General features: G+C 41.3%; 1 protein-coding gene across 1 annotated transcript in view; it reads right to left on the bottom strand.

The window, feature by feature from the left end:
* LOC122550319 (zinc transporter ZIP12-like) overlaps window positions 1-13630 on the bottom strand; it is an 82379-nt gene that overhangs the window by 13619 nt on the left and 55130 nt on the right. The window contains exon 11 of the mRNA XM_043691043.1: window positions 7170-7357. Coding sequence (XP_043546978.1) covers window positions 7170-7357 — 188 coding nt within the window. The remainder of the gene's footprint in view (window positions 1-7169; window positions 7358-13630) is intronic.

Here is a 13630-nt window from a genome sequence, read left to right as displayed (position 1 = left end):
TTTCTTTCCAGTTAAATGCTTGCAATCAAAGTGATTCAAATTCTTGCAGTTAGAGCATAGCTTTCACCATGCTGAATAATCTACATGTTCCTTTGTGGGGTACATTCCACCATATTCACATGCTGTCCTCCAGCTTTGCTTTAACTCTCTGATGGCTTTTCTGCAAAATGTTTTTTTTCTCCAGGTTGTTATCATTCAGTCTGGAAGGCAGAATGTTAGCTTATTGCAAAACCTTATTTGGTCTCTCATTAATACACCCTAGCTGATGATTGACAACCTCAGTTTCTGCACATGTTGATAGTGTTTTTGAGAGTAAGTTTTTGCTTTGTTGATAGATGTGTTCGCATGGCAGGATCTCATGTCAAAGAAAATCTTTTCTCTAGTCAGTTATCCAAGCTCACAGGATTCAATTAGATTTATCAGGTCTAACAAATAGTAACTGACAATCTCCCATTCCCACTGGGCACTGATGTTGAACACTAGACCATATATAATCAACATGAAAATTGACTTTGATGCATATCTCCAAAGCCTTTTAAAATTTCTCTTGTATGTGCTCTCAGCTCCTCAGTGAGATGTAGATACATTACAGCTTGTGACACGCTTTCCTCAGCACAGAACAAGAAAGGGAATGGTATGTCACCCTTATAACTGTTGCAGCCTATATGGTGCTATTCGAAAGGCATTCTAGGATATTCACTCAGTTACAGTAAAGGAAGAGTAACATATTTCCAAGTCAGAATGGTGTTTGACTTGTAACTGACATTTGGTGATGTTCCCATGTATCTGCTACCCTTGTCCTTCTATTTAATAGGTATCATTATGGATTTCTTAGGATCTGTCGAAGGAACATTGGTGAGTTGCTGACATACATCTTGTAGATAGTATATACTACAGTCACTGTGCATCAATGGTGGATGGAGTGAAAGTTTAAGGTGGTAAATGTGGTGCCAATCAAATGGGTTACTTCACTTTTAGGTTAACCCATTAACCTCATCAATAGAACTGGCACCTATACCATTCATTTGCATTGGTCTGGTTGCAAGCCACTTGTGCACATTGTCTTAACATATGCAGATCTTGGTATTTTTTTGCTCATGTCCACATTAGATGCAGTGTCAGTATCTGAGCTGCTTACTAGGGGTGTGAAATTGAATGATGCTCCCAGCATGCATTCTAACATTGATTTTATTGTTCTTCTGCCTGACCAGGTTGCACCTCTTGGGCGTCTGAAGTAAGAAAGATCCAAGGGTGAATTTATAGCCTGGGGAGTGAATGAACAAAAGGTGCAAATAGGTGCATGATCTGCAGAAGATTTGGCATGGATGTGGTGAAATGTGAGAAGGAAGATTAGGTACAATGATGCCATCATCTTTGATGGTTTCATCTCCACAGCCACAGCAATGGGCATGCCAATAAAGACCAGCATCTTCTCCATTGTGGTGAGGACATACAGGTTTAATTCAAATGCAAACAGATACATGATCTGCAGAAGAATGTTTGGCATGGATGTGGTGAAATGTGAAAAGGAAGATTCGGTACAGGAGGAAGTGCTGGATGTCTTGAAACGCATAAAGGTGGATACATCCCTGGGACCTGATCAGGTGTACCCTAGAACTCTGTGGGAAGCTAGAGAAGTGATTGCTGGGACTCTGCTTTTTGTCATTTACATAAATGATGTGGATGCGAGCATAAGAGGTACAGTTAGTAAGTTTGCAGATGACACCAAAATTGGAGGTGTAGTGGACAGTGAAGAAGGTTACCTCTGATTACAACAGGAACTTGATCAGATGGGCCAATGGGCTGAGATGTGGCAGGCGGAGTTTAATTCGGATAATGCGAGGTGCTGAATTTTGGCAAAGCAAATCTTAGCAGGACTTATACACTTAATGGTAAGGTCCTAGGGAATGTTGCTGAACAAAGAGACCTTGGAGTCCAGATTCATAGCTCCTTGAAATTGGAGTCACAGATAGATAGGATAGTGAAGAAAGCATTTGATATGCTTACCTTTATTGGTTAGAGTATTGAGTACAGGAGTTGGGAGGTCATATTGCGACTGTACAGGACATTGGTTAGGCCACTGTTGGAGTATTGCGTGGTCTGGTCTCCTTCCTGTTGGAAGGATGTTGTGAAACTTGAAAGGGTTCAGAAAGGATTTACAAGGATGTTGCCAGGGTTGGAGGACTTGAGCTATAGGGAGAGGCTGAACAGGCTGGGGCTGTTTTTCCTGGAGCGTGGGAGGCTGAGGGGTGTCCTTATAGAGGTTTACAAAATTATGAGGGGCATGGATAGGATAAATAGACAAAGTCTTTTCCCTGGGGTCGGGGAGTCCAGAACTAGACGGCATAGGTTTAGGGTGAGAGGGGAAAGATATAAAAGAGACCTTAGGGGCAACTCTTTCACACAGAGTGGTACGTGTATGGGATGAGCTCCCAGTGGAAGTGGTAGAGGCTGGTACAATTGTAACATTTAAAAGGCATTTGGATGGGTATATGAATAGGAAGGGTTTGGAGGGATATGGACTGGGTGCTGACAAGTGGGACTAGATTGGGTTGGGATATCTGGTCGGCATTGACGAGTTGGACCAAAGGGTCTGTTTCTGTGCTGTACATCTCTGACTCTATGCCTCTATATTTGCTCCATTTCCCCCTCCGGTTAGCTCCAGCTGTCACCAGTAGAGCATCATCCTGTCCTGGAAGACACAGGAAGTGTGTTAGTGGGCTTTGTACCAACAGCTTGGCTCATGCAGTTGCCATGCATGAATAGCAGTTGGTGGGAATATTTTGTGACATGATAATGTGATGTTTATTAAAAGTGTTGGATGATTGTAGTTGTTTAGCATGAGGTTTGATTGACAGTGATTGATGAGGGTGTGCTGAATTGAACAGTAAATGAGCACAATGGTCCCGTTTGCATCCCCAAATGCCATATGATGCCTTCACTGATCTTGACTAGTCGTATGAAGTTATAATCCTTCTTGCAGCACTCCATCCAAGTCCGTGGGGCTTGATTCGTGGTTTGAACACCCATAACTATTTGCTGCCCTTGCATCCAATAATGTAGAGTTTGTATCTGAAAAGATCTCTATCACCCCTCAGAATAAAGGATGTTGTCCCTCCTCTCCATGTCCTCAACCAAAAGCACCAAGCATCCAGCCAATGAATAGCATGGTTAGTGCCAGCTGGATTCAGAGATCATTCAAATGAGCGACTTGAAGCCGGCAGTGCAGTCAACAGGCAGAAGTTAATCATACATCATGCCTGTTTTCAGGCACTATCCAATTCATCCCCTTTTATTTTTGCAATGTATAAAATGTCATTCAAAACAAGTAATTAAAGTACGTTTGTGGGAGGGAGTGTGGTTAAGTGACCTGTGTCAATGTTTTCAAAAGCAGTGTGTGATGAAACAACAAAATCCTGTCACTGTAATATGAATCATCTTTGTGTTTGGTTTATTCATTCATGGGATGTGGGTGTTGTTGGCTCGGTCAGTGTTTATTGCACATCCCTTTGAGAAGGTGGTAGTGAGCTTCCTCCTTGAACTGCCACAGTCAAAGTGGTGCTGTTAGGAAGGGACTTTCAGGACTTCAATCCAGTGACAGTGAAGGACTGCTGGTGTACTTTCAAGTCAAGATGGTGAGTGGTTTGGAGGGGAACATGCAGATAGTGGTGAATCCATGTTTCTGCTGAACCTGCCTATTAGGTGGCAGAGATTGTGTGTTTGTAAGGTGCTGTCAAAGGGCTTTTTATAAACTACATATAGATAGCGTAAATACTACACACTGCTGCGAAAATACCTTGATGGTGAAGGAATGAAAGATGGTGATGTGGTACCAATCAGCAGGCCATTTCATCCTGGGTGGTATCAAACATCTTCAGTTCCTTGAAGTTGCTCTCTTCCAGACAAGTGGGGAATATTCCATCATAACACTGACTTGTGCATTTTAGATAGTAGATAGACTTTGGAGAGTCAGGAAGTGAATTACTTGCAATGAAATTCCCAGCCTCTGACTCATTATAGAAGATAGAACAATACAGCACAGAACAGGCCCTTTGGCCCTCAATGTTGCGCCGACCTGTGAATTATTCTCAGCTCATCCCCTCCACTAGCCCATCATCATTCATATGCTTATCCAAGGATTGTTTAAATCTCCCTCATGTGGCTGAGTTAACTACATTGGCAGGTTGGGCATTCTACGCCCTTACCACTCTCTGAGTAAAGAACCTGCCTCTTACATCTGTCTTAAATCTATTACCCCTCAATTTGTAGTTATGCCCCTTCGTACAAGCTGACGTCATCATCCTAGGAAAAAGACTTCCACTGTCTACCCTATCTAATCCTCTGATCATCTTGTATGTCTCTATCAAATCCCCTCTTAGCCTCCTTCTTTCCAACGAGAACAGACCCAAGTCTCTGAGCTGTTCCTCATAAGACCTTCCCTCCAGACCAGGCAACATCCTGGTAAATCTTCACTGCACCTTTTCCAATGCTTCCACATCCTTCCCGAAATATGGCAACCAGAACTGGACACAATATTCCAAGTGTGGCTGCACCTGCGTTTTGTATAATTGTAGCATGATATTGCGGCTCCGGAACTCAATCCCTCTACCAATGAAACCTAACACACTATATGCCGTCTTAACAGCACTATCAACCTGGGTGGAAAATTTCAGGGATCTATGTACATGGACTCCAAGATCACTCTGTACATCCACACTACCAAGAATCTTTCCATTGACCCAGTGCTCTATCTTCTTGTTATTCTTCCCAAAGTGCATCACCTCACATTTAGCTGCATTGAACTCCATTTACCACCTCTCAGTCCAATTCTATAGTTTATCCAATTCCCCTGCAACCTGTAACATTCTTCCAAACTGTCCACTATTCCACCGACTTTAGTGTCATCTGCAAATTTACTAATCCATCCACCTATGCCTGCGTCTAAGTCGTTTATAAAAATGACAAACAGCAGTGGTCCCAAAACAAATCCTTGTGGCACACCACTAGTAACCGGACTTCAGGCTGAATATTTTTCCTCAACCACCACTCGCTGCCTTCTTTCAGAAAGCCAGTTTCTAATCCAAACTGCTAAATCACCCTCAATCCCATGCCTCTGCATTTTCTCCAACAGCCTACCATGTGGAACCTTATCAAAGGTTTTACTGAAGTCCATGTATACCATGTCAACTGCCCTACCCTCTTCTACATGCTTGGTCACCTTCTCAAAAACCTCAATGAGGTTTGTGAGACATGACCTGCCCTTGACGAAACCATGACTATCTGAAATCAAATTGTTGCTTGCTAGATGATTATAAATCCTATCTGTTTTAATCCTTTCCAAAACCTTTCCTAAAACAGAATTAAGGCTCACTGGTCTATAACTATCTGGTTCAGCTCTACTGCCCTTCTTGAACAAGGGCACAACATTTGCAATCCTCCAGTTCACTGATACTAAACATGTAGACAATGACGACTCAAATATCAAAGCCAAAGGCTCTGCTATCTCCTCCCTAGCTTCCAAGAGAATCCTAGGATAAATCCCATCCAGCCCAGGGGACTTGTCTACTTTCACTCCTTCTAGAATTGGTAACACCTCTTCGTAACTAACCTCGATCCTTTCTAGTCTAATATTTCATATCTCATTCTTCTCCTCTACAATATTCTCCTTTTCCTGAGTGAAAACCAATGAGAAATGTTCATTTAGCACCTCTCCAATCTCCACAGGGTCCACGCTCAACTTCCCAAATCTGTCTTTGACTGGCCATATTCTTACCCTAGTCATTCTTTTATTCCTCACATACCTATAGAAGGCTTTAGGGTTCTCCTTTATTCTATTTGCTGAAGTTTGCTCATGTCCTCTCTTTGCTCTTCTTAACTCGCTCTTTAAATCCTTCCTAGCTGATCTGTAACTCTCCATCGCCTCATCTGAACCATCTTGCCTCGTTAACACACAAACCTCCTTCTTCCGCTTAACAAGAGATGCAATTTCTGTAGTAAACCACAGTTTCCTTACCTTTATCACTTTCTCCCTGCCTGACAGGGACATACCTATTAAGGACATGCAATATCTGTTCCTTAAACCAGCTCCATATTTCCATTGTCTGCATCCCCTGCATTTTGCTACCCCATTCTATGCATTCTAATTCTTGCCTAATCGCATTATAATTGCCCTTGCCCCATCGATAACTCTTGATCTGTGGTATGTACCTATCCCTTTCCATCACTAAACTAAATGTAACTGAATTATGGTCACTCTCTCCAAAGTGCTCACCTACAACTAAATCATACACCTGGCCTGGTTCATTACCAAGCACCAGATCCTGTGTGGCCTCCCCTCTTGTCGGCCATTCGACATACTGTACACATTGGACAAAAACTGATCCATCCAATGTACTAGAGTTATAGCAATTCTAGTCTCAGTATTTATATAGCTGGTCCAATTCAGTTTCTGATCAATGGCAACTACTGGAATGTTTTCCGTGGGGTTTCAGTGGTATTGCCATTGAATGTCAAAGTGACTTGGAGATATTCTTTCACACTGGAGAAGGTCTGTACCTACTTGTGTAGCACAAACGTTACTTGCTATTTATTAGCCTGAATTGGAATGTTGCTGAATCATGCCGCATATGATTGATATATATTTACAAAGTAAGCATAATCTTCATGGCAGCATCTCTTGCTGTACATGACTTGCTTGCTCATCTTTTCTCATTTATGCCCACTTTCTTGAAATCTTCTCCTTTGTACTTTAACTGTAAAACCCAGTATATCCAGCTTAATCTATTAAGAAGGAGGTCCTGATGTCATTGTTATGTAACATATGATAATGTTTGACCCCACCCATGCTCCTTTTGACTGAAATAGAACACAAACAATAGAAATACTAGAAATATCTAGGGCCAAACATTCTCAAACCTCTCTAGGATATTTCTTCAAGGAATTACTTTTGCCTCCTGTAAAAATCATCCAAAAGCTCATCTCTAGAAGCAAATTTTTGATAGCTGCAAATATTCTCTCTTTCACCAGTTAGGAAATGTCTTGGAATTTTGTTTCAGGTTAAATCTACCAGAGTACAATTTATTGTTGGTCCTAAATAGGGTGCTAAAATACAATGCATCTCTCAAAGTTTTAATGAAGTTGGTAATAGATATTCGATGTCTTCTACTCACCATTTCCACCAGCGAAAGGTAAAAGAACATGCCTGCTGTCACGGTAAAAATCCACTGTTGAATATTGAGATCAGCTGACAGAGACAGACCAATGTAGAGTCCAACAAAAGCAGTTAGTGCACTTAATAAATTCATCAGCATGGCTAGCTTAATGGATAATCCAGAATTCAGAAGTACAGCAAAGTCCCCTGCATAAAAATAAGAAGCATCATGATTGGAAAATGCAGGCAATATAATGTACTTACTGCACAGAATCAGTGGCCCAGAAATTCTGATAGTTGGTGAGATATAACATTACTAAATTTATTCAATGTGGCAATAGCAAGCTAGGGACAAAGAAAAGCTGCTCTGTCCACAGAAATAACCTGAAGCTTCTAGTTGCTTCCATTTCCATTATCTCTTTGATAGGGGGAGGTTTAGAGAGGACTCCTGCAGTGCCTTGCCACACGTACTCATCTTCCTGGTGGTCACCAATGCTTTTCCAGCTGTGTGGCCCTGACTGGTAGTGTGACTAGCTTGCCAAGTGTGCTAACCACAATGTCCTCAATATCATTGATGTTCCATATTGAGTCCATTTGCACCTCCAGCTACTTTAAGAGGTCAATCAGGAACTTCAGATCACCATAGTTCCTACATACATGGATTTCCCACATATTGCAGGAGGAGCATTCTACAGCAACAAGTTCTCCTGCTATTGTGCTCCTTGCTAACTACAGACAATAAAGTAAGAACAAATTACTCAACCTTAACCCCTATTTACAAAACAAATTTCTCAATGTTTCTGTCCCTATTCCTAACAAACTACAAACTATAAAAATAAAGCCTTAACATTGTTTTCCTCCCGATGCTACTCACTCAGTCCTTAAAGCTGGTTCTGAAGCTGCCCCACATTACTTTTTGAACCCTGATGCCACTTCAGGAGCTCAGCCTCTGGATTCAGGGAAGGTTTGCTCCACTCCACTCCATTCCTCTCCCGCTGCTGCTCCAACTGAGTTTGATCTGGTCCTCACCCTCAGGCTTTTATCTGGAAGCTCTACGTATATGTTCACTGTTTATTGCATTTCAGACTTTGGCTAGGAGACAGGTTACTTTCTTTCAGAATGATCCAGTACTTTTATAGCTATCAATAGACCGGCTAGATAATTTCTAGAGATACAGATGAAGAGTTCAATGGTGAAGTGACTGGAAGTGACGTGCCATTTCTCAATACAATAGCAAATTGCAAACAACTATTTTTCACCATTAAAGTCTGAGCCCATCTAGGAAGTCATACCTCGCTGCTTAGGCAAAAGTTTCACAGGCAAGTCCCACAGTGGTTCACTCCTGTGGTTAGTTTACACTGAGGGGCACCTATTGCTACAGTAGTAATCAGCCACCTCTCATGATACTGGGCCATAAACTGCACTTAGAAAAACCACTTGATAGGAACAAAAGGTGAAAGTGTCAACTTTCAGTTGCACAAAATGATCTGATGACAAATAAGAAACAAATTTTAGAACACATATCTGTTTTGTTTTCAATTTACTTTAAAGTCAGTGTAATAAATAATTTTTAAAGATATTACCATCACATTTTGGTACTAGCAGTGATCATTTTACCCCATAAGAAAGACATATTTTCAAAAATAGAGGAAATATATTATGAGAAAACATGGTTGGGTTCACGATCATTTATATTTGTTTTATTAAAGGAGGTAATGCACATACATAATCCACATTAATCACTCACACTCATTATATTTACAAAGGCCACTCATTCCAAGGTAATGTATTCAATAATAATAATTTTCATTGTCATAGAGGGGTAATGAAGTATGGTATGATGCCCAGTACAGTAATTAGTTGAAAATTCTAAATCATTTATTTGAAGGTGTGAGTGAAACTCTTAAGACAATATGGGCTAAAAACAAGTCACAAAAGTAACAAAAACATAAATTGCTAGAAAATCTCTGCAGATCTGGTAGACTCTGTTCTGAACAAGAATCACTGGACCTGAAATATTAACTCTAATTTCTCTCCCCAGATGCTGCCAAAACCATTGAGTTTTTCCAGCAATTTCTTTGCTTGCGGGAGGGTGGGAATTCTGAGTTGCTTGTGCTGTGCCTCCAGGTACTCCACTTGGTAATGCTCATAGTGCTTTCGTGCTTTCGCATATGTACCTTTGCATTTTTGTACATTCTAGGGTAAGTAACTCCCATGTACCAGCAGAATGTTGCATTTGTTTCAATGTGTCCTTGTAGCATTTCCTCTGACCACCTACCATTGCAGAGCTAAGAGTAGAGCTCTTGTTTAGGGAGTCTCATGTCCAGAAAGTGATTCATCCATTGCAGCTGGTCAAGTCAAGCATGACCAGGGCCTCAATACTAGTCTTACTGACCTGGGAGAGGATGTTTACATTAGTACACTTATCCTGCTAGTGGTTTTGCAGAATTTTTCAAACACAATGCTGGTGCTAACTCTCCAGGGATCTGTGGTGTTTATTATACATTGGTTCCTGTTTCTGATACACAGAGGAAGGTGGGGACCACTGCTGTTCTGTAGACAATGATCATAGCATCATAGAATCCATACAGTGTGGAAACAGGTCATTTGGGTCAACAAGTCCACACTGACTCTCCGAAGAGTAACCCACCCAGACCCATTCCCCTACTCTTGAGGTCTTGACCTTCAAGCATTCAGTCTGCCCTGCTGTTGGTGTTGATGTTGGATTTCATCGTCAATGTCCACTCACATCGAGAGAAGGCTCCCTTGGTATGGGAAATGATCCACGTTGCTCAGGGCTCATTTTGGATGTTGATAGGTGGGATGACAGTGTTGTGTAGCAGGAGTAGACTTGTAAGGAACCTTTGTTTTCGGGATGTTTTGCCTGAGGCCCATTTTCTCATACCCCTCAGAGATGGCGCTGACAATACAAACTTAGCTACGATAAGTTTGTAATGACACCAATTTATTGAAGAATCACTATGGGAACAAGTTATTTTGGACCTAATATTGTGTAAAAAGGCAGGAATAATAACTAGTAATCATATAATAAAGGATCCTGTGGGGAAGAGTGATTAAAAAATGAACAAATTTCATATTACATTTCACAATAATATGGTTAAGTATTAAATAATCGTTTTGAATTTAAACAAAGTCAATTAAGATTAGTGATATGAGGACATTGCTGGCTGAAGAGGATTGTGAAATTGGATTAAAAGGTATGATGATAGATAAACAATGACAAACATTTAAAGAATTAAATCATAATTTTCAGTAATTATATATATTCATATCAGGAATAAACTTCTCTGGAAAAAATGATATAACCATGCCCGAGCTAGCGCAGCTAAAAGAAGCATAAATTTAAAGAAGAAGCTTATTACATCGCCAAAACTAATAAGCGACTAGAGGATTTGAAGGGTTTTAAAATTTCATAAATGACGTGCAAGAAATTGCTAAAGAGGGAGAAAATAAGATATGACAACAAGCCAGCAAGAAATGCAAAACAAATAGCAAAGACATATAAAAGTTTTTTTTTTTAAAATTCACTCAGACACAGATATTGCTGGCTGGCTAGGATCAATTGCCTGTCCATGGTTCCCCTTCTTGAACAGTTTGTAAGCATTAGTAGATTAGCAAAAGGATACATGTGCCCTTTTAAAGGTGGAGACAGCAGAAATTGTACTGGGGAATAAGAAAATGGCAGTGATGAGAAACTGCCACAACAAATAATCAGAAGTTGTGAAGGACCAGTAATCTAATGAGAAACATGAACAAATTCATATTAACAACTTATTAGAAATTAAAGCCAATATAATCCTTACACTTAATTCATAATTCTAGAGTTTTAAAAAAGGGATTTTTAAAAAATATTCTCTCATTGGACGTGGGTTTTGCCCTTGTCCTTCTAGATGATAGCGATTGTGGGTTTGGAAGGTGCTGTCTCGTATCTTTGGTGAATTTCTGGAATGCATCTTAACGATGGTACACAGTGCTGCTACAGAGCATCAGGTGGTGAGGGAGTGGATGTTTGGGGATGTGATGCCATTCAGGCAGGCTGCTTTGTCCTGGATGATGTCAAATTTCTTGAGTGCTGTGGAATCTGTGTCCAACCAGGCAAGTCAGGAGTATTCCATCACAGTCCTGCCTTATAGACGATAGACAGGCTTTGGGGAGTCAGGAGATTAGTTACTTATTTCTAGACTCTGACTTGCTCCTGCAGCCACTGTGTTTATGTGGTCAGTCCAGTTCTGTTTCTGGTCAATGGTAATGGGTGTTGATAGTGGGGGATTCAGTGATGGCAACACCTTTGAATGTCAAGTGGCAATAGTTAGATTGTTGTTTATTGGAGATAGTCATTGTTTGGCATTTATGTGACGTGAATGTTACTTGCCAGTTCCCAGTTCAAGTCTAGATATTGTCCAGGTCTTGTTGCTTTTAAAATGGACTGTTTCTGTATCTGAGGAGTTGTGAATGGTGGTGAACATTGTGCAATCATTGGCAAACATCCCCATTTCTGATCTTGTGATGGGGGAAGGTCATTGATGAAGCAGCTGAAGATGGTTGGGCCTAGGACTCTACACTCAGCAACTCCTACAGTGATGTCCTGGAGCTGAGTTGACTGGCCTCCAACAACCACAAACATCTTCATACATATCAGATATGATCCAAACCAGCAGAGAGTTTGCTCACTGATACCCATTGACTCCAATTATAGAATAGAATTCTTACATTGTGGAAACAGGCCCCTTGGCCCAACAAGCCCACATCTACCCTCCATATACTAACCCACCTAGACCCATTCCCCTACCCTACATTTTACCCCTGACTAATGCACCTAACCTACACATCCCTGAACACTATGGGCAAATTAGGATAGCCAATTTACCTAACCTGCACATCTTTGGATTGTGGAAAGAAACTGGAGCACCCAGAGGAAATCCATGCGAGTGGGAGAATGTGCAAACTCCACAAAGCCAGTCGCCCAATACTGGAGTTGAACCCGGATCCTTGATGCTATGAGGCAGCAGTGCTAACCACTGAGCCACCGTGCCACCCATTATGCTAGGGCTTCTTGATGCCACACTCAGTTGAATGTAGCCTTGATGTCAAGGGCTGTTGCTCTTACCTCATCTCTGGAATTCAGTTTTTTTTCCATGTTTTAACCAAGGCTGTAAAGAGATCAAGAGTTGAGTGGCCCTGGTAGAACCCAAACTGGGTATCACTGAGCAGGTTGTTACTGAGCTAGTGCAGCATGATAGCACTGTTGATGACATCTTCCATCACTTTAGTGATGATTGAGATAGGCTGATGGGACAGTAATTGACCAGGTTGGATTTGTTCTGCTTTGTCTATACAGGAAATACCAAGGCAAGCTTCTAGGTGGATGCCAGTGTTGTAAATGTTCTGGAACAGCTCGCCAAAGGGTGTAGTGAGTTCTGCAGCACTGGTCTTCAGCACTATTGCTGATACATTGTCCATACCTATACCTTTGTAATATCCAGTGTCTCCGTTTCTTGATGTTACCTTTTGAGGGAATTAAATTGGTTGAGGACTGATATTTGAGGAGAAAGTGAGGACTGCAGATGCTGGAGATCAGAGCTGAAAATGTGTTGCTGGAAAAGCGCAGCAGGTCAGGCAGCATCCAAGGAACAGGAGAATCGACATTTCGGGCATAAGCCCTTCTTCAGATGCTGCCTGACCTGCTGCGCTTTTCCAGCAACACATTTTCAGCGCTGAGGACTGATATTTGTAATGCTAGTGACCACTAAAGAGGTCAAAATGAATCCTCTACTTGGACTTCTGCTGAAGATCATTGTGAATACTTCAGTCTTATATATTGCATTGATTTGTTAGGCTCTTCCTTCATTGAGGATAAGGATATTTGTGGAGCTTTCTGCCTCACTGAGAAGTAATATTATAGGTACATTGGCTTTGATTTTTCAGGATTCTGCAAATTCTAGATTAGTCTCTATGGATTGAAAGGTGCTTCAACTCATTGTTCAACAAAAGGGAGAGAACGAACACAGGGAACAACCAAGCAGTCTAATATTAATATTAGGTAAAATAACATATTATCTTATTCATGGTGTGGGACCAGATACTTGTAAAATTATGATCTGATTAGAGGGAGTCAACAGTTCTATAACAAATCATATTTGTCTATTCTGTCAGTTTATTCATGCTATATCTAGCAAGATAGTTTAAATGGGGCGGCACGGTGGCTCAGTGGTTAGCACTGCTACTTCACAGCACCAGCGTCCCAGGTTTGATTATAACCTCAGGTGAAAATGTGTTGCTGGAAAAGCACAGCAGGTCAGGCAGCATCCAAGGAACACGAGAATCGACGTTTCGGGCATGAGCCCTTCTTCAAGAATGAGGAAAGTGTGTCCAGCAGGCTAAGATAAAAGGTAGGGAGGAGGGACTTGGGGGAGGGGCGTTGGAAATGTGATAGGTGGAAGGAGGTCAAGGTGAGGGTGA

This window comes from Chiloscyllium plagiosum, chromosome 5, assembly GCF_004010195.1.
Source record: "Chiloscyllium plagiosum isolate BGI_BamShark_2017 chromosome 5, ASM401019v2, whole genome shotgun sequence".
NCBI lineage: Eukaryota > Metazoa > Chordata > Chondrichthyes > Orectolobiformes > Hemiscylliidae > Chiloscyllium > Chiloscyllium plagiosum.
This window is presented reverse-complemented; position numbering and strand designations above follow the sequence as displayed.